The 21320-nt window shown below is 37.8% G+C and overlaps 1 protein-coding gene across 2 annotated transcripts in view; it reads left to right on the top strand.

Annotated features, from left to right (window-relative positions):
- Positions 1 to 21320, top strand: part of METTL8 (methyltransferase 8, tRNA N3-cytidine) — a 57828-nt gene that overhangs the window by 26992 nt on the left and 9516 nt on the right. For both annotated transcript variants that reach the window (XM_054562760.1, XM_054562759.1), the window contains exons 3-5: positions 7068 to 7159; positions 16624 to 16991; positions 18826 to 18875. In XM_054562760.1, coding sequence (XP_054418735.1) covers positions 7068 to 7159; positions 16624 to 16991; positions 18826 to 18875 — 510 coding nt within the window. The remainder of the gene's footprint in view (positions 1 to 7067; positions 7160 to 16623; positions 16992 to 18825; positions 18876 to 21320) is intronic.

Raw genomic sequence — 21320 nt, 5'->3', positions numbered from 1 at the left:
TATAGGAAAAGACACTACATTCAGAAGTGTCTGTAGGTAGAATCCCCAATAACATTAGTACTCAAAGTAAGCAATTGGTATGTGCATATGTACGTGTGTTTTAACTTTTCCAAAACAAGACAAATGCACAATTCTTTATGCTGTTATAGCCATCAACTTAAAGCGAGAGTAAGGAATCCTTGTTCAGTTGCACCATACTTATAAAGGACACACGCTCACATATGAACTGAGGTCATAGTGTAACCAAGCAGATGGGCCACGAGGCGCCGTCCATGAGGCGCCTTGGCGAATGACCCAACAATCAGTGTTGGAAGGAACAGGTCTTTATTTACAGTATTCCAACGTTGAGGGCTCTGGGAGCACTTCAGCTCAGAGCCCTTCTTTCCCACAAGACCCAACACTTCCATTGTTCCCTGAAAGGCTATAAGCCAAAAACCCAAAAGTTCCCCATGTTCTTATCTTTTTTTTTTTTTTTAGATTTTATTTACTTATTTTTAGAGAGAGGGGAAGGAAGAGAGAAAGAGAGGGAGAGAAGCATCAATGTGTGGTAGCGTCTCACACTCCCCCAACTATGGACCCAGCCAGCAACGCAGGCATGTGCCCTGACTGGGAATTGAACTGGCAGCCCTTTGGTCTGTAGGCCAGCACTCAGTCCACTGAGCCACACCAGCCAGGGCCCCATTTTCTTATCTTAAGCCAGCTGTACAAAGAGTTCTCCAGTCCCTCTGGAAGATACCAAAGTTGCCATCCTCACACAGCGGCTCTCTTCTTCAGGACCTGGGGTACATTGTCATCAGCCTCCATGTTATAATCCAGAAAAGCATGTGTCATGTTAACACTGGATCATGGCAAAGTCCAGGAAAGGCACAAGTCTCAAAAGTCCAGCAAAAGTCCAGAAAAAGTCCAGATTTGCCCGGCACTAGGTCAGCATCTCACAAGGCAAAGTCTTTGGTGGCTCTGGAGTCAACGAGAGCAGTCACGATCAGAGCAGCAACGTGTCTCCTTCCTTACTACACCAGGCCGCATGGCTGGATCCTTATTACAAACTGCATGGTCACTTGCTTACTTCTCCCTCTCACATGGCTGCTATATCATTCCTCCCTCATGGCTCTCCTACTCCCTTCCAAGCTGCATGGCTGAATCTTTACAAACTGCATAACTGCTACTTCACTACCGGCACTTCCTCACTTCCTGCCCTTAGTTTTAAATCCTGGTCTAGAGCCTGCGTGACCTCATCTCCAACTCCTCCCACAATAAGTGACATTTGCCAGTTCTCCATATAGTTTACATTCATTTGGCTGCCATTTTCAGTCAGGGCAAGAATGACTCAGTGATTCAGGAGGAACCTGCCTCCCGTGGCTACATCATGAGTCAGGATATGCCCTTAAAGCCACACCTACCTTGTCCTAAAGTGGCAGCACAGCTGTTAACACAACTATTAAACTAGCTACCAAGTTGCTACAGATATGCAAAGTATCTTAATCCTGTCATCTGCTCTTCCTCATCCCCCAACCAAGGTTTGTGGGGGTTTATTCTCTGAGCCCCACTCTATACCTCATTACAATTCTCCCCTTTCAGACATTGGACCCTTTATAATCTTATAAAGGACCATGGGCAAAAGTCTCAAAATCTTCTGTAGCTACTTCCTGCTGCCTATGGCTGTTGTCCTACCTACCTCTGGGTCCAAGGATCCCTAGTGGAGTGGAGGTGTGGAGCAGGGTGGCCTTCACGTGTGCGCGTGGGGAAGGACCCTGTAGAGTCCAAGTCAGCTGGCTCTCCCCAGAGAACAGCATGCTCAGGGTCCAAGGGCTGGCATTCCTCAACATGTTGACATCCTTGTCATATTCTGGAGGCAACAGATTGGGCAAGAGGGTTAGAAGGCACAATTAAACCTATAACCACTAAATGACAAAGGCAGAGACCAATTCTACAGGGTCCCACATTAGGAAAAGAGTGGCTTCTCTGGAGGAAGGCGTGCAAGGCATGTCACACCGGTCCAAAGCCTTTTTGCCCACTACACTAGCTTGGGCTGAGGGGAATATTTTAGGATTCCTCCTTTTGGACTTCTGGGCCCTTTCTCTCCAAGCCATTGAGGCAGATAAGAGAACCAATTTTAAAGTAAAGCCCACAGACTGCCCCATAATTCACCAACCCAACCATTTATTTCAGTCAAACCATTGAGTCTCAGGATGTGGCTGATACAGATGGGCTTCTTAAGTGAGGCCTATTTGTATAAACAACCACTCAGGTAATGAGATCATGGGCTTACATCCTATGAAAACAGAAGGAAGAACACACGTGTTAATTCACAAAACATCCCACAAACCAGTCTGAGTCTGCGAGACTGTCTTTTGGGAAGACATTGCAAGGCCTTTCCAAGGCATGCCACTTAACAGTGACAATTAGACAGATCCTTCTTGCCTGTAAATTGAGCACCTCTGGTGATGCCACAAACCCAGTTTCAACTTCCAGATGCAAACAAATTTTGAAGACAGCTGCACTAGTCTAATATCTAAAATTGCGCATTGTGATTTCCCTTGAATCATAGTTTTTCTCCCTGGGATCACCCTCATTATCATTAAAGGGACTGCATTAAGTCCAGTTTTAATTTTGCCTGTTTGCATAAATACAACCAGAGCAGTAATTGATCTCATATGACCTTCAAGTCTGCTTTGCTGGAATTTACACAAGGAACATTTAGATTGACTCTTCAGTTTGCCCTTCAGGGCACAGAAGCTGAGCCACACTCACCTGCTATCTCGCCTTGCTTGTACCACTGGCTTAAGTCCTGAGGCTTCCACTGTGCCCTAAAGTTCCTCCCAATATGGGGAGCGGCCATGTGCCACATCTAATATGGTGCAGCACCCCCGTGATGCATATCAGGTGATTTACCCAAAACGGCAGCACATCCATGTGGCTTAGTGTCTGAACCCAGCATGCATGTGGGCTCGGCTCACAGAGCCTAGGGGTTCCCTTCCTCCCCAAACCTGTTCCCTTACACCGTTCTGGCGTTCCCGGCAGCTGGCACCTTGAGCCGGGGTGCAGTTCCCTGACACTGGGGAGTCCCCACAGCCATGCCCCAAGGGTCAGTCTGCCCGATGTGTCCGGAACCTGAGTACGGGTTCCTTTAGTCCCATCTGGGCTCCCCAAAACTGTGCAGCCAGCTTAAGATAAGAATGTGGGCAACTGCGGGGTTTGCTTTTGGCTTATAGCCTTTTGGGCAACAAGGGAAGTACTGGGTCTCATGAGAGAACAGGGCTCTGAGCATAAGTGCTCTGAGCGCCCCCAAGGTTGGAATACTGTAAATAAAGACCTGTTCCTTCCAACGCTGATTGTTGGCTTGTTCCCCAAGGCACCACGTGGACGGGCCTCGTCTGCTCGGTTACAATAGGACTCATGACTACCACAAAATTCTAAGACTAATTCTACCAATCATTTTATGAAAATTTCTTACTCAAAAAATCTGTCTTTCATTTTTGATATTTCTTTTTCTCAAATTCAAGTTTTCAAAAAAATTCAGTATATTTCATAATATTCTCTGCTTAATTCTCTTTTGTTACTTTTTAAAAATCTTTTTAAAGAAAATATATTCTCCTATTTAGTATGAAGATTGCTGGGTTTTCTTTCCCCCAAGAAGAATGATGTAAAATTTTAATGACCATTGTTATATACCTTAAACATACAGTATTGTTTTCATGTAAATATAGCTTTTTTTAATCCTCATCCAAGGGTATACTTTTTTCATTGCTTTTTAGAGACAGGAAGAGAGAGAGAGAAAGGTAGAGAGAGAAATACTGATTTGAGAGAGAAGCATCGATTGGTTGTCCCTGTATGTGCCTGGACCAGGGATTGTGCGTGCCCAGACTGGGGATTGTATGCGCCCCAGACCTGCAATCTAGGCATGTGCCCTGGCTGGGAATCAAACCCATAACCTTTCAGTTTCAGGACAGGATGACGCTCCAACCAACTGAGCCACACCAGCCAGGCCTGTAAAAATGGTTTTTAAAAAATTCTCTCTAATTGAAGCAGCTGTATAATAGAAAGGAAATTTTAATACAGCTGTCTCTTAATTTCACTATTCTAGCATAACCGCCATTTCACCCAATATGTATATAACTTTATATAGCTGTGATTACAATACATATATAATGTTGGAATCTGCTTTTTTAACCTCATGTTATTTCATAAACATTTTTTCACATTGTTATGTGACCTTCATATTTATCATTTTAAATGCCTATATAATATTCTTTTAAGTTATATTTTTTTCATTAGCCTATCACTGAGGTTGTTTTCAATTTTTTGCTGTTATATTTGGTATTCCAGTGAATATCATGGTACCGATACTTCTCCGTGTGGAACATCTCTGTTCTTTGGAGTTACTTTGTGACAATAAATTTCCAGAAGGACAATTCATAAGTCAAACAGTATAAGCCATTCTTTTCCCATGGGTAATGGTAGTGGTGATGGTTGTTAAATACGTGATTATTTTCAGTTTGTTACTTATTTGTTTCTATGTTTAAGTTCTATTGCAGTTGTATTTATTACTTATAAACTTGAATGATTCTTATTGCTGTCTGTTGGGATTTGGTATACATGAATTAGACTTCTCTGATATAAAAACTTCCATAAAGCTGCAGGTCTGGAGGAAGTCCCATAAATACAGTAGGAACATTTTATAGGTTTCAGTGGGGATTCTATAACTGTACAGTGGAAAATCTGTTCTGCAGTGGCTTAGGGTATAATATTACTCTCACTTAGCAGTTAAGAAAAAGAAGCAACATAAAGAACAGTGTAAGGAAGTTAGAGCAATTTAAGAAATAACTAAATCTACTAAATACTCAGGAAGAAGCAAGTTAAACTAACAGTTTAAAACATACTTAAAGCTAAAGACCACATACACTCTCATTGTCTCAGAGCTTGATTCTTTACAGGGAAATTAATTGTTTTATTTTCTTTTTTATATGTTGTGGAAATTTACAGATGAGAGACTTATCCCCAGCCTTAATAAATGATTTGTTCTTTTTCATAATTCTGTATATGGGGCGGGGGGGAGTAGGTTTAAGTTGTGAGTACACAAAAGTTTATTCTTGTGTTATTATTTATTACTTCCTGTATTATTTTTCATATGTACAACTACATTTGCCCCACCCTGTATATTTATATATACAGAATACTAAGTATAGTTGCCAGCTCAGAGTTATATATGTGATTGTTCTCATATATTAAAATAAGTCAAAACAAAATATTCTAATCTTATTCATTAAAGCAAGTGACAAAGCTGCTTAATGATTATTTACATTGTAAATAATTAAGTTTTATTTAAAATACTGGTGGTTAAAGTTTCATCTGTGAAATTGAGTTTTACATTATCACTTGCTTTTCCTGGGGACTTCAGTATACCAGTTTTAATTTTTCTTAAAAGAAAGCAGTGTCTCACCTTTCGGTGGTATATTTATAGGCAGTTCACTGGAATATACCCTCTCATATCTGATTGCATACACATTACTTAAAGCAGTGCCAAGTTTATCATCATTCTACCCAAACCAACTTCTTATTCTGTCATTGTTACCCCCATTTTCTTTTTTTTAACCCCCATCCAAGGATGTATTTATAGAGAGACAGACAGACAGACATTGATGTGAAAGAGAAACCTCGATCCTAGGTCTGTGCCCCGTCCAGGGATCTAACCCGTGACATTTTGGTGCATGGGACCACGCTCCCACCAACGGAGCCAGCTGGCCTGATATTCTTGATATTCCGTTTTGAGACCATGAAATCATTTCTGACTCTTTTTATTCTACTCCCACAACGTCTAGTTAATCTCTAAGACATAAGTTGTTGCTGTTGTTGTTTTCTCTGACAGTGTCTTTCCTTCCACTCCTCTTTCTGTTCTCATTGCTACCACCTTCCTCCTGGGACTCGTGACTCCCAGACCACTGCAGCAGTCTTCTAATTGCTCTTCCTCCGTTCATTGTTCTCGCACACTACTACACTGTTCATTCTTGAGATCCTCTGATTCTGACCATTCCCAGCTCCTAACTTACCTACAATTACCCAAGAGAACCAATCAAAATGGATTTTTTTATTGTTTCCTGTATAAACCGCCTATACTCCCAGCTTCATACACATATCAGTTAATGTTTATCAGTCACCATAATGATGCATATCAAGAATTTGATAATATACCCCTTTCTCCTCAGTGAGATAGCTGTAGATACCATATAATAGTAATGTTAGTGATTTTTTTTTACAATTATCAAAAGCTATCTAGAACTTGAATTTTTGAGTATGTGAGTTCATTATTGTTTAGAAAAATGGTTTATTCCAGGAAATCACATCACTTACTATAGTTTTACCACTTGCAAAAATGAAATACAAACTTTGTAAAAACAAAACCAAACAAAAGTCACCCCTTTGTAAAAAGATGCTGCTTTTATTCCAAGAAAGACATTGCGTGTGTGTGTGTGTGTGTGTAAATAATATCTTCTCATAAAGGGAAAATAAACTCTGAGGAAAGCGCCAGTTCTTAGAAAGGCAACCCTTTCGTATGCTATATCAAATAGTCTGTAATTTAAATATAAGTGAGCCCATTTATAGAAGTTAAGACAGCCAATAAGAAAAGTCTAAAGTTGAAAAACTGAGGGTAAGTACGAAATATTCTACAAGTATTATAAAAAGAGCATTCAAAAACTATAAAGGATGCCCTATTCATAAATTAACAAAAAAAGCAAATGTATTTAGCTTTAGAGTAAAATACGGTAAACCATACCAGCACCCAAATAATCATGCACCATAATAGTACTGCTGGGACATTCAGCAGTTCTGTCCAAAGATGGCTTGGGGCTTGCAACACAACCAGATTTAAACAAAGAAACCTTAGTACTTCAGGGTTGTACCAGCACTTATCAAAAGGAACATCTAATACAAAATATATTCCTTCGGCACGCAATTATTTTGTATCATTGGTCTTTGAGTAATCTAGAGTGACAGATGTATCCCCTGCTGCCCTTTTCTGCCTTCTTCAATTATAAGGCATGTTTTACAATCATTTTATTTTTTGATAGGGATCATATGCAATGGTCAAAAGAAGAAGCAGCAGCAGCCAGAAAAAAAGTAGAGGAAAACTCAGCGGTGCGAGTCCTTCTAGAAGAGCAAGGTAGGCAACTAACCGTTGTAGCTCCTGGGGCCTGGCTTTTCTGTTTGGCCTTCTACTAATTCAATTCACACCTTAGTGTCTTTTCCTCCTAATTGTGTTGTTTCTTTGGACAGTTCTTTTCTTCTACCTATGCAAATCTACTTGTTCTGTTTGGGAGAATTCCCAGTTTTTCTAGTATAGGGGTACCAAAGTTAATGAAATAAATTATGTATTTACTTTGCTCTTGCTCTCTTTTTTTGTCATATGGTTGCTTTTTCTAGAAGGAATACACACATGGGTGACATTTCAAACAGGATATGAAAACATAACTTTAAAGTTTTCCTCTTGCTATAAGTTTTTCAATATGCTGTTGTGCATTTCACTTGTTAGGAATGTTCAACAAATTCAAAAACTTTGCGCAAAGCAGGTAGTCATATCAAAATGTTGCTGGTCTTTTGGGGTAAAAACAAAGTTCCAATAAAGATTTAAGGTACTTTTCTTGAAGGCCATTGATATGAGTTTAATTAAAATAAGGCCTCACCAACCTTGAAAAATGGCTTCTAAAAAATTGACCAATGTCCCTGGCTGGAGTGGCTCTGTGGATTGAGTGCTGGCCTGTGAACCAACCAGAAGGTCACTGGTTCGATTCCCAGTCAGGATACATGGCTAGGTTGCAGGCTGGGTCCCCAGTTGAGAGAACGTGGGGAGCAACCAGTTGATGTCTCTCTCACACATCAGTGTTTCTCTCCCTCTCTTCCTCCCTCCCTTCTCTTCTCTCTAAAAATAAGTAAATGAAATCTTTTTAAAAATTGATCTATGCTACTATCACAAAAACAGAAAATGTGTTCGTGAGGATATAGAAAGATGGGAATCCTTATGTATTATTGGTGGAATTGTAAAATGGTACAACTTCTATGGAAAGCAGTATGGAAGCTCCTTAAAAAATTAAAAATGAAGCTACTATATATGTACTAGCAACCTCACCTCTGGACATATGACAAAAAGAAAGAAAGAAAGAAAAACTTGAAAGCAGGGTCTTTAGAGATTATTTGCACATCCATGTTCATAGCAACACTATTCACACCAGGCAAAAGGTGGAAGCACCCCAAATGTCCATCAACAGATAAATGGATAAGCAAAATGTGGTATATACATACAGTGGATTATTATTATTCAGCCTTAAAAAGGAAGAAAACCCTATAAGCCAGTCACAGAAGGGCAAATACTGTATCGATTCCACTTATATGTGCTATCAAATGTAGTCAGATTCATAGGAACAGAAAGTAGAATTGCGGTTATGAAGGCCTGAGTGATGGGGAAACACAGAGTTGCTGTTTAGTGGTTATAAAGTTCCAGATTTGCAAGTTGAAAAAGGTCTACACATCTGTTTTACAACAGTGTGAGTATGCTTAACACTCTAGGACATTTAAAAATGGTTGAGATGGTAAGTTTTACGTTAGGTGTTTTTGTACCACAATTTTTAACAAGCATCCCCCCAAAATGGCCTCTGTCCTCACTACATTGCTGGGAAACTTTGCCAAACACCTACACTGTCTAGACAGTAGTTTTATCCTTATTTTCCTTAAAATCACTTCTTCTTTAAATCATCTTGGTTCTTTTTCCTTTAAAAAAATAGTTTATTGAAGTGCCAAATACAGACATTTACACAACTTATAAATCAATTCTCCCAGAGCTCACTGAATTTTCCAAACACCCACATTAAGAAATAGAATATTACTAGTAACCCAGAAACTTCCGCATGTTCTGTCCCAATTACTATACTTCCCCCAACTCCTCAGACCCTAAGACAACTAGCCACTATTCTGGCTTCTAACACCATAGGTTAGTTTTGCCAGAACAACTTGGTTCTGGCCATGACCATTTCTTCATCTCTCTTGTAGCAACAGTGCACCCCTTAGATAGAGCAAGTGTCAGCAAACTTTGGCCACGGGCCAAAACCAGCCCACCACCCATTTTCTATAAAGTTTTATTAGAACAGACTCATTTGTTTGCATATTTCTATGGCTGCTTTTGAGCTATGTTTATAGAGCTAAATAATGGCAACAGAGACCATGTATAGCCCACAATGACTGTTTACTATCCTTTACAGAAAAAGTTTGCCAACCCCTGAGACACAATTTTCAGGACAGATTGATCAGCTGTCCTGGGACTCTCTAGGGAAAGACATTTACATTCCTCTGTACAAGCCAAGCATAGTGAAAATCACTAATCCCACTGGTAGGTATTTTTCTACTTGACTTTAGTCTACAATTGAAGAAGCTGAGCGAATGAGACAGCCCTCATTGGCTGCCTGTAACCAGTGAAGGGGACAGTGCTGCCCTCTTATCCTCTAGCATCATTTGCTATTCCTTAGAGCTTGTTCTCTTTTCTTACTCTAAGCTGGAATGTGTCCTGGAGGCGGCGGGGGTGGGGGGGTCAAGAAAGAAGAGTACCTGACCCATGATGGAACCATTCCGTTTTTATGAGCCCCAGCCATGCAGCCCAGAGTGGGATACGGCCAGGGAGCGTTGGGGTCGGATTTGAGGGTGCATACCAGTGGCAGTGCTGCTTACAGATCAGCCAGCATTGCATTCCTTTGCAGGAACTCTGTCACACTGTTTCTGAGGAAGTATAATTTTGCTTCTTTGCCAGCAGCTGCACAGACATATTTTCCACATTACTCAAGCTTCTGCTAGTGGCCACCTGGATGTGACAGAAAGAGTCAAGCCTAAACTGAATTAAAAGTTATCCGTCATCTTAATTTGTTTCCAGGAAGTTGAAAATTATACACAGTATATTTCCTGATAATTTGAAAAACCAAGGATTTTTTTTCACGCTCTTTTGAATATTTCTGTTTAGAACATAAATAAATACATGAGCAGTGCTGATAATGTTCCCTTACAGTGCTCTGCACGCAGCTGCCTATTTTGGCCTATTTATGTTAACAATGAACTTGAGTGAAGCTAATGAGAAGGTTATTTTAGGGCCTTGGAAACCGCAGTAAAGGAAAATGACAGTTCCCACAGAACCGTAGTGTGACCGAAATAGAAAGGTGGTGACTGGGCGCTCTGTAGAAGCAGGAAAAGCAGGCTGGAGGGGCCGGTGATACTGCTTTGAAGCATTTGGTGTGCTTATTAGCATGTCCAGTCTCTCTGAGCACGGTTTCTGGATGCTGTGGAGACACAGAATGAAAGATTCCATTTTAAAATGACTCAGAGTGATCGAGGTTTCTGCTGGATCCTGTGTGCGCCTCCTCCCCCGGCCCCCACTGCCCTCCCCCACCTTGTAACACTACTCAGTGTGGTGGACTTCCTACATGGCAGGGGACAAGGAGAAGGACACACAGTGAGGGCATCTGGTTCATGACACGTAAGCTGGGTTGCACGGAGCAGCACCTGAGGCTGCTGCGAGGATGGCAAAGAAAGAACATTTCTGTTTTCGAGAAGCTGTTCTGTGACAGGACATTACAGTGACAGTAAATGCCTATCCAGCCACCCAGTCCAGTCTCTGTCAGGGATCACAGAGCTGCTGGTCTGCAGAAGCCCTAGGTGAGGCTTCTAATTTGATATTTAATGTCTCTGATGAATATGGGTCAAGGTGAACAGATCTGTTTAAAAGCTCTACTCCCAACCTTTGTGAAAACCCAAAGGAAGCTTTGACCCAGTTTTCCCAGTGCCTCTGTTACCTGCCAACTCTCCTTACCTAAGAGAGACTTAAGTCATTAAGAGAGGCAATTTTCTCCCATCACAGAGTATCCCATTTGCAGATTATTATACAGCACGAGCACTGTTTATTGATCTTCTCTCACTTACTTTAATGCCACTGGGAGGAAACACTGGTGGTTCTCCCACGCTGGCCAACTCTCCAGCACGTTTCTTTTGGCTTCTGTGTGTCGGTCAGTCTGTTCCTGTCATTCCCTTATCCCGTTTCTCACCTATTGTCTCAGTTGTTTGTGAGAACTGAAGTCAGGAAAACACCCTCACAATTCTGAAAACAAAAACTTACCCATCACAAATAATAATCTTTTTTTGCAGTGAGATGGTTGACATTTCATTTTTGTGATTACAATATATAGCATCCAGGCTTTCATTAGAAGCAATATTTCTTTCAATTAGGTGCCCAGATTAATGCTTTTTAATCCCACATATCCTTTGGTTAATTTCTTTTATGTTTTATTATAGCTCATATTTCTTTTAAAAACAGGTTAATTTGAGAAATGAGAAAGATTCATTTGGTAGTTTTTGAGTTAACATCATTATATTTTATAATTTTCTAAAAACATCCCCAGTGTGTTATATCTCAGCTGGTTATTTAGCAAATGTAATGGGTTTTTAAATCTTAATAACAATAGCAGCTGTGATTTTTACTCTAAAATATCCTTATAAATAGCTACCTAGCTAGGATTTCCTTCACTATACCTTATAAAGGAATCCCACTATACCTTACCTTGTGAACACCTTACCACTTGAGAGTACCCTGTGTGTAAAAAAAGTAACTAAAACCTTTGTGTACTCATAAATGTAGAGTATTGTTTATAAGTCAGCTTTGGTTGTTTAAAATTTCATGCAGTGCTCTTAGAAACGTACTTTTCATAACTTTAAGAGTTTTCTTTTATTAGGCAGTGAACTTTATCAGTGACAAGTGGAAATTTCCAACTTTGAGAGCTCAGATATTTGCGTAATTGATGTGCAAAAATAACTTTAAATTGCTTTTTGTTTCACTGCAACTTAGAATAAATTTTCATAATTCATATTAATCATATCATGTATGTCAGATACATAAATGGTTTAATTCATTTTCTAAGTTGTGATATTCGGTGTGATTCAGAGTGAACTCTGAATATTTAAGTATGGTTACTGTGTCACATTCCTTCTTCCTGTCAGCAGTAATGAATTTAATAAGTGAATAATTGAGAAGTTGCTTCATCTGGCTGTGGTTAAACAGATCACTACCTCCCTTTTATTGCCACTGGCATAAAGCAATTAACGCTGAATTGGCAACCTAGGAATGTGAAAGGAAAAAAACGCTCCTCCAAGAAAAATTGATCATTAATAGACCTGATTAGGTCAGTTGGACAAGATGAAGACAGGGCAGATTTCTCCACACTATATTCTTTTTTCATTATTGGCCTGAACTTGAGATAATTTAACAGCAGGTTGAAACTAAATGTTTCCCTCGTGGTCAAGAAAGTAGCTCTTCAAAATCCCCTGTTATCACAGATACTCTTGCAACTCAGGAAATTAAATCATACGCTGAAGGTGTTTACATTGTCTCATAAACATAATTATGAGTTTGACTGAGCTCCCGTGAGGTCTCAGAAGCTGTCACACATGCTGGTAAGTATGGAATTGCCAGAATTGACTGGAGGTACTGCTGAAAAAACAACTTCAAAAAGCAAAAAAAAAAAAAAAATGTTCCAGCCTGTTAACCTTTCCCCAACCTATCCTGGGTGCTGTTTCTGTTTTGTTTTTATCCCACAAACCTATCGATTTTCATAGAGCATTTTATGTTGCCATTGCTCACCATACCTTCATCATATAACTTTGCATAATTTATATTTTATGTAATTCAAATGAGGTTTAATTAATTCTGTATTTCTGACCTGTTTTTATTAAGATTCCCTCCAGTCAACAACGTTTTAATCTTAGCTTGATGTTTCATAATGAGAGGAAAGTACAGAATCGGAAAAGCAGAGATTAATTTCCAACAGCATGGGTGGACCTAAAGGGTGTTATATTAAGTGAAATAAGCCAAAGAAAGACAAATACCATATAATGTCACTTATATGTATGTGGAATCTAAAGAACAAAGTAAACGAACATATAAAATTGAAACAGATTTCCAGATGCAGAAAACAAACTGATGGAGGCCAGAGGGGAAGGGGGTTGTGGGGTGAGGTGAAATGAAGCGATGGGATTAAAAATACAAATATGTAGTTACAGAATAGTCATGGGGATGGAGGAGAAAGCATAGGGAATTTGGTTAACAATATTGTAATAACTGTGTATGGTGCAGGGCTGGCACTTGAACTATCAGGGGCAACCTTTTATAACCTATATGAATGTCTGTCCACTGTGCTGTACACCTGCAACTAACGCAAAATAGTGTTGAATGCAAAAATAAAATTAAAAATAAATTATCAGCAGAAACCTGAAAAAAAGCTCCATATTTCAGAGGTATTTTAGAGAGGCTTACTATTTTGTGTTTGGAAAGCAATATAGTGTAATGATGTTAAGAGCATGAATTTTGCAGTTTAACAGACTTGGTCCAGATCCCTGCTCTGCTTGCTGGACCGTGGGACAGTTTTTTTTATCCCCTCTGACCTTGAATTTGTTTGTAAATTGGAATAATAATGAGTCTATTTGAGAGGTATTATTAGGGTTAAATAAGAAGGAAAATCCAAGGAAAGCATTGGACATAGTGCCTGGCACATAAGGAACATTTAGTATGTGTTAATATTAGTTGTATTTTTAATGATGTTATTGGTATAATGATTTATGTAATTGTTTGGGTTTTTTTTTCCTCATAATTCATGTATAGGAAATACTTGAAAAAGACTTGAAAGTGTCTACGTTCCCAGACATTTACCATCGTCTTCTAATAGTAATCAGATCCTGTTTAAAGATTTCATAGGCCAGGGCTGAATTTAGATACTTGATATTTTTGGTATCTGAAACAGATTCCAGTCACCTACTGCAGATTCATTTTCTCTTTAAATTGTAGAAATCAAAACAGTAATATAGTCTCATATTTGTAACGGCAGTCCTATCCAAGATTTTGTAGTTTGTAGAACTGGTAATGTTTAATGTTCTTCATAAGTTCATGGGTTTAATAGGAAAGTGCACATTTTTTTTAGAGCTTGAGTATAGAGGTACTTTCAACTGCTCATCAAATGAGGAAACTGTGTAGGCAGGTTGAATGAAGAATCAACTAAGATTCTTTCCCTTTGTGTAAGATGTAGATAAAACTTTGCAAAAGGAAGAACTGCATAACAACTATTAAATTGCTGTTATCACTCCAAATTTTCATCTGATTGTTATAGATGAATGTAAAATAAATTTTTGAGTTATAGTCAGTGTATAGACCATTCTGTGTGAATGCTGTCTCATTATTCTTCTTTAAATTTTAATTGCTATATAAGGTTACTCTGTTTTGACCTGCATAGTTTGCTTGGTCATGGTTTGTTGGGTATTTGAGATATTTCGCACTTTTTCCTCTTATAAATAGCACTGCTATGAATATCTTTCCTTTCAAGTTACTCCTCTGCTATCTACCTCCCTACCCCCAATTAATTTCTAGGGGAATATTCTGCATATTAATCAAGGTATGTTTTACATTCTTTTTTAATGATAGTTAGGTTCAAACTCACTTCCCAAGTAGTTTGGTATTGGAAACGCAAGCACTATAGATTTGAATAAATGTAGGTCTTGTTAGGTGGTTGCCTTTTATTAAGCAGGAAAACCTTCTACCAGCATGGAATGAGTTACAAAGAGAGTTTTTAAGGTAAAAGGAAGAATACAAGGTACAAGAAGACCCTGTGAAAATTAGGCAGTTCCTAATTCCTTCTGAGTTTGATTTTCAGAATACTGCTTTGTTTTTTTTTATATATCAGGTACACTCCAAATTTTAAAAGTAGAGACAGGACTATTGCAAAGATAAATATGTTACAGATTTAGATTAATCATAAATAGGCTTCCTTCCGTTAGTGCGGATGTGAGTATGTCTTGGACTTCAACATCACATAGTTCTTTTGTGTACAGAGATCTACTTTCATTTTTCAGACCTTAAATACAGATGGGAGTTTACATCTTTATAGCAGTCCTGCTGCCAGATACAGTTCAGCCTTGATGGGAAGGAAGTCTTGTGGCCAGATGGGTGGAGATCCATGGTGCAAGGCCATAAAGATAAAAATGGAAAGAAAAGGAAAAACACTAGGGCACTGGGACACGACTCCGTAACAAAGATAAACCCACCTATAGGCATTGCTTGTTCTGAGGGTAGGGACTTCTTTATACTTGTGAAAAAAAAATGAGCTTGTTATTTTTACTTTTAGTTCAGTGTAATTTATTTTTGGTATATAGTAATTCAAAAATTCTATATACCAAATTCAAATGATTAAAATTCAAATGAAAATTCTCAAACCACTAAGTTTCCCTCTTTTGAGGCAACCAGTATTACTACTTATGCAATTATCCTTCCAGAACTATACTACACATATACAAGTAAATATGTATATGAACATGCATGTGTGTTTCTGTTTATGCACACACATATATTCTTTTTCTTTTTCCTTTTCTTTTTTCTATAACCAGTGGTGCATCATGACATACTGTTCTATACTTTGCTTTTTGACCTCACATTGAACCTTGGACATTATTCTATATCAATAGGTTTTTTATTCTTTCAAAGCACTTTAAAAATATCACATGCCTACACTGGGTGAAAGTAATTCTTAACCTATGGAGTAGGCCTAGGAAGTAGGGCTGATATATAAGAGTTTCCAAGAAATATTTGTTGAATGAATGAGTGAGGGAATGAATGAATTATTTTATTAATTTAAGGTACAGATAGAAAGAGGCAGAAAGCTAAGAATTCCCTAAAGTTTTGAGATTCTTGGCCTAACCCTGACCCTGGGGTCCAGTGAAATCTAAGGGATAACATCACAAAATGCCTATCTCTTTTAAAAAGGCATCAGAAATTCTCATTAAGGCTTCATATGGGGAGATGTCCATAGGAAGAGATGCTTCCAGAGGTGGGGGAAGAATGGAGATATGGGATGGCCCCTAGATTTGAGGAGTCAGGATGCATATAATACATGTCCTGGTTCTGCTGTGATGGGACTCCAGGCCCTGGGAAAATTGGGTTCACCTATTCTGTGCTGGTAAGTATGGAATTGCCAGAATTGACTGGAGGTACTGCTGAAAAAACAACTTCTGTGCTGTTTTTCTTCCAATGCAAAACAAGGGTGTTGGCGTAGATTATTTCTATGGACCACTCTAGCTCTAACATTATGTAATTTATAATACCACAATTTCCTGTCTCATTACCAATTTGCATAGACATTGTGTTGAAACTGCATTTACACAGACAAAAAATAAGGTGTCCTTTCTCTAATATAATAAAGAGACTTATAGCTTATTGGTAAAAATGTGATTATGAAGATTCCAGAATTAGACTGTTGAAAGTTGTTTGCAATAATTATATTCCTCACAAAAACTTACTGGTAAACTATTGAGACAGAAACAGATGAACCAAATATGCCACACATTGACACATCTTTGAGAGAATTAATACTCTGTAGTTTTAACCTTTAAGAGTTTAAAAAAATCAGGTAATTGTAATATTCAAGTTATTCTATAGTATATATAGTCATTATAAATGATAAATAATATATATTTAACAGCTTTAACTATTAAATATATTACTAAAATAACTAATAGTAAACGTAATTCATAGTAAAATAAATTTTTTTCTCTTTATTTTAGTTAAGTATGAGAGTGAAGCTAATAAATATTGGGACACATTTTACAAGATTCATAAGAATAAGTTTTTCAAGGATCGAAATTGGCTATTGAGGGAATTTCCTGAAATTCTTCCAGTTAATCAAAAAACTGAAGAGAAAGCAAAAGAACTATCATGGGATCATGTAAAAACTAATGCTGCAAATTGTTTCTCAAGAAAGCACTGTCCTACTCTGCCTGAAGAAAAAAATTCTAAGAAAAGTTCTGGCTTGTCACATGGTCAAAACAAGGCCGAATCTGATTTTTCCCACCTAGACTCTGAAGAACACAGAAAAGGACCCCTGGAGACTGAGCTCTTTCCTGGTAGCAAAGCCTCATTCAGAATCCTAGAGGTACTGTACTGCAGGGACAAAGATGGGAGGTGGCAAATAACTTTTAAATGTAACTTTAAAATGTAAAATGTAAAAATAATATTACTTTATTAATGATCCAGACTTTTTTAGGGGGAAAATGGTCAGATTTAACTGAATAAGTTTTCAGGAAACTTTTGTATATAAAGAAATGTAGGGGACTCATCTTTAATCAGTTTTAAGTATGTGATTTTAATTTTTTTAAATTTTAATATCTAACTTGAAGGCAGTTTTTATTTTATTTATTTTTATAAAGATTTTATTTATTTATTTTTTTCTTTTAGAGAGTGGGAAGTGAGGGAGAAAGAGAGGGAAAGAAAAATCAATGTGCTAGAGAAATTGGTTGCCTTTCGCAAAGGGCCTGGCCCACAACCCAGGCATGTGCCCTGGCAGGGAATCGAACCAGTAACCTTTTGGTTTGTAGGCAGGCGTTCAGTCCACTGAGTCACACCAGCCAGGGCTGAAGGCAGTTTTAAATACCAATAAACTTTTGGCCTCAATTTCCATTGCTTTGTTATCACTCCTTTTTAGGTGAAATAGAAATGTGAGATACATAATTTGCTATAATTTGGTATAGACTGATTTTCTATTTTTAAAAATACACTTCTTCCTTCTGATTATAAAGATAGAATATATAAATTACGGAGAATTTACTAAAGAGTGGATAAGAGATATAAAATTATGATCTGACTGTTAACATTTTACTGACATTTTCTCCTTTTGTTTATACTATTTTATATAGTTGAGCTACTCAATACCCATATTTGGGGGTCTTGCTTTGTTTCTATTTAGCATTATATTATAAGCTGTTTTCCCTACCTATAAAATTTTTCTATAAACATTTTCATGCCGGCAAAATACCTCAGTATGTGGCGTACTATAATTCTATTTTTTTTTTTTTTTTTTTACACTTCTGGGCATTTAAATTGTTTTCCGGTTTCTTCAGCAAACATCTTTGGGTATAGACTTTTCCACATTATCTTTTATTATCTTGGGTTAGGTTTACTAGCTTATAATTTATAAAAATATGTAATACTTTTAAGATATTTTGCCAAATTGCTTTCTAAGAAGTTGTACTAACACAGTTCACAGTTCATGGCAATGTGTATGTGTTTCATCACATACTCATTGATTGGAATTTCTTCTTTTAGTGCTTTCTGCTTTATAAGACAAAAAAATTACATCTTGTTTTAATTTGCATTGTTTTATTATTGAATAGATCATTTAGTTCTTCAAATGTTTAGAAGCCATTCATACTTTTTTAAAACAGATTTTATTTATTTACTTTTAGACCAAGGGGAAGGAAGGGAGAAAGAGAGGGAGAGAAACATCAATGTGTGAGAGATACGATTGCCTCTCACACACTCCCCAACTGGGGACCTGGACCACAACCCAGGCATGTGCCCTGACTGGGAGTTGAACCAGCAACCAGTCCACTGAACCACAGCAGCCAGGGCACCATTTGTACTTCTTTTGTGTTATCTTTATTTTCTTTGCTTATTTACCAGTAGTTTGTTTTGTGTTTTTTTAATTCTGCCCTTTATCATATTTCTTGCAAATGTTTTTTTCACAATGTGTTGGTCATCTTTTAATTCAGTTTATTTTGGTTTTTTGTGTGTAAAAATTTTAAATGTTCCCATAGTCAAATTTTTCCCTATTAGTCTTGTGATTAATTCCATTGCTTTTGAATTCAGAAAACTCTCCTATATCCAGAGGTCCAGTAAATTTCTTCTAGTTTTTTTTAAATTAAAAATCTGACATTAGTCAGGAAAATTTAAACTGGTTTCATGCCATTTATTTGTTCTTTTGATTTTAGGTTGGCTGTGGTGCTGGAAATAGCGTTTTTCCAATTCTGAACATTTTGCAGTAAGTTTTATATATCTATGGGATGTTGAGAAATTCTGGAAGAATGTTGTCATGTATATATTGATAGTGTTCTTGTTTGCATATAAATAATGACTAAGGCAAATTTCAAAAGCAATGTTTTAGTCTTATAGCCCAATTTCAAGTGAACTGGAAACTGCTCTGAAAATAGTATCTCAGAGCCATGGATTGTCCACCTTGGGCTGAAGTATTTTTTTAAGCTTTTGTTTTTGTAGAAGAGTGAATAAGAAAAGAACAAGACCAAGAGATTTAATCCTTCCACTAAGCTGTAAATTGCTAAACTTTAAAGATTTGCTCCTCAAGGATACAGAGGTGTCGTTTAACACTTATAGAATTGAGTTTAAAGCTTATATTTTAATCTTCATTTTATTTTTGTCATTACTTTGGGCGCCAACACCCAGGATTAAACCTTAGGATATCGCATGATTGTCTGTAATCTTGAATTGTTTGGGGGTAACAGCAACTAACCCTAAGACTCAAAAAAGAAGTCGATGGTAAGGACAGAGATGTTTACCTGACCTGCCCTTCCTCTTCAACACCTCACCTGTGTGTTTTAGTATCCCATGACAAAACAGAGCTTTTCTAACATGTTACATAGGCTGGAAGTTTACACAATAGCTTTTACATTATTTTCGATTATCAAACCAACATAAGCACATTCCAGAACATTTCCATTAGAGGAAATGGGGGGGTGGGGGGGTGGAGGAGGGGGGGATTACCCCTTATCCTAACATAGCTGCTGACAGAATTTTTGTTGTAATTCTTTTCAGTCTTTTCCTTATACATATTTTCTAATTTAAAGATGCTATTTTAACTCTAATTATGAAAATGTAAATGCATTCAGAAAAGTAGAGTATTACACAATGAATCTCCATGTACCCACCACCTTGACTTAACAATTATTAATGTGAGGGCAACATTATGACACGTTATTTTTAAATATGACAGATCTTAGGATGTATCTCCAAAAAATCAGGACATTCTCCAATACTATTATAAACCTAACATAATGAATAGTAAGCATTCCATAATAGCATCAAATAACCAGTTAAAGTGGCCAGGCAGAAGTGATGCTGGCAAATTTTCAGTTCTGAATGGCCTTTCTCTTTCTGTACTTATTTCCTCTGTTATCTCTTTTCCAATTTCTGGACTGAAATTTCCCATTCTTTTAGCATATAACCAGTGCTCTCCAAGCTTATAATACACATAAATCTATTACATTGGCAGTCGATTATGTGTTACTTTATGACTCATCTCAAGGTATTATTTAGCATGTCATTCCTTTATGTCTTATCTCTCCAACCACTGTTTATATTCCTTTTGGGAGAGAGCATATTTTACCCTAATCTGTTTTTCCAGGTAGCCTAGCAGTACAATATATATAGTTTGAGCTCAGTACATACTGACTCATTAATATCCCTGATTCTCCACTTGTTAGTTGTATTTTTCCCTCTGTACTTCTCCCTTCAACTAATAATTGCAAGCTCTGGCCTCCTGCACTCCCTGGCTTTTCTTGTCTGTGTCTTTATTTTGCCTCATATCCACATTTTTAGAAATCACTGTACCTCAGTAATCTGAGCTCATTAATTCATCCTTTAAAAGGCAACCAGTGCACTGGCCAGTGTGGGTCAGTTGGTTGGATCATCGTCCCATGTACCAAGAGATTACAGATTCGATTCCCAGTCGGGGCACATGCCTCGGTTGAGGGTTTGGTCCCCAGTCGAGGCATGTATGTGAGACAACCAATCAATGTTTCTCTCTCTCTCTCTCTCAATTCAATAAACATATTTTTAAATAATTTTTTTAAAAAGGCAACCAGTGATTATCCTTCCCAAGGGAAGATTAGAGCCCCCCCCCCAAGAAACTATGTTTTATCATACTTTTGGAGAGTATAGGATTAATGTTTTACATTTTCAGAATATTTTACCATAATTACACCTTCAGAATTGAGAAGTCATATTGTTCTCCAAGGATCATTTAATTCTTAAACCCCCTGCCAAGAGAGTGCTTGGTGGTATAATAGTAGTAGTGATATTTACACCCGCTTGCTGGGAGAAAGGCCAAGACTGTCAGCTGATTTTACAGAAAAGCTCGGAAACGTCATTGAGTGGTCACAAGGCTTCATCTTGGGCTGCTGATGCAGTGGGAATTCAGTCCCAGAGGTCATGCCGTCACCAGGACACATGGCAAATGGCCCATGCTTTCCTTTAGCAACTAGACTGTACTGTTTCCTGTGGGCATTTAGTAACCACTGCCAAAGGTACATTGCATACATTTCATAATGATCTAGATGTGGCAGTGTCCAGAGCAGCATTTCAAATTAAGTGCAAGTTTTTATAGAACTCTGTTAAATTCTTAAGTTCCTAAGTTCCTGGAAGGCAGAGGGAGATCTTCCTTTAATATTATGACAATGATAATAATAATAGT

Source organism: Pteronotus mesoamericanus, unplaced genomic scaffold, assembly GCF_021234165.1.
Source record: "Pteronotus mesoamericanus isolate MK-2021 breed Mesoamerican mustached bat unplaced genomic scaffold, CSHL_Meso_final scaffold_651, whole genome shotgun sequence".
Taxonomy (NCBI): Eukaryota; Metazoa; Chordata; class Mammalia; order Chiroptera; family Mormoopidae; genus Pteronotus; species Pteronotus mesoamericanus.
The sequence above is the reverse complement of the archived record's forward strand: the minus strand, read 5'-3'. Positions and strand labels throughout refer to the sequence as shown.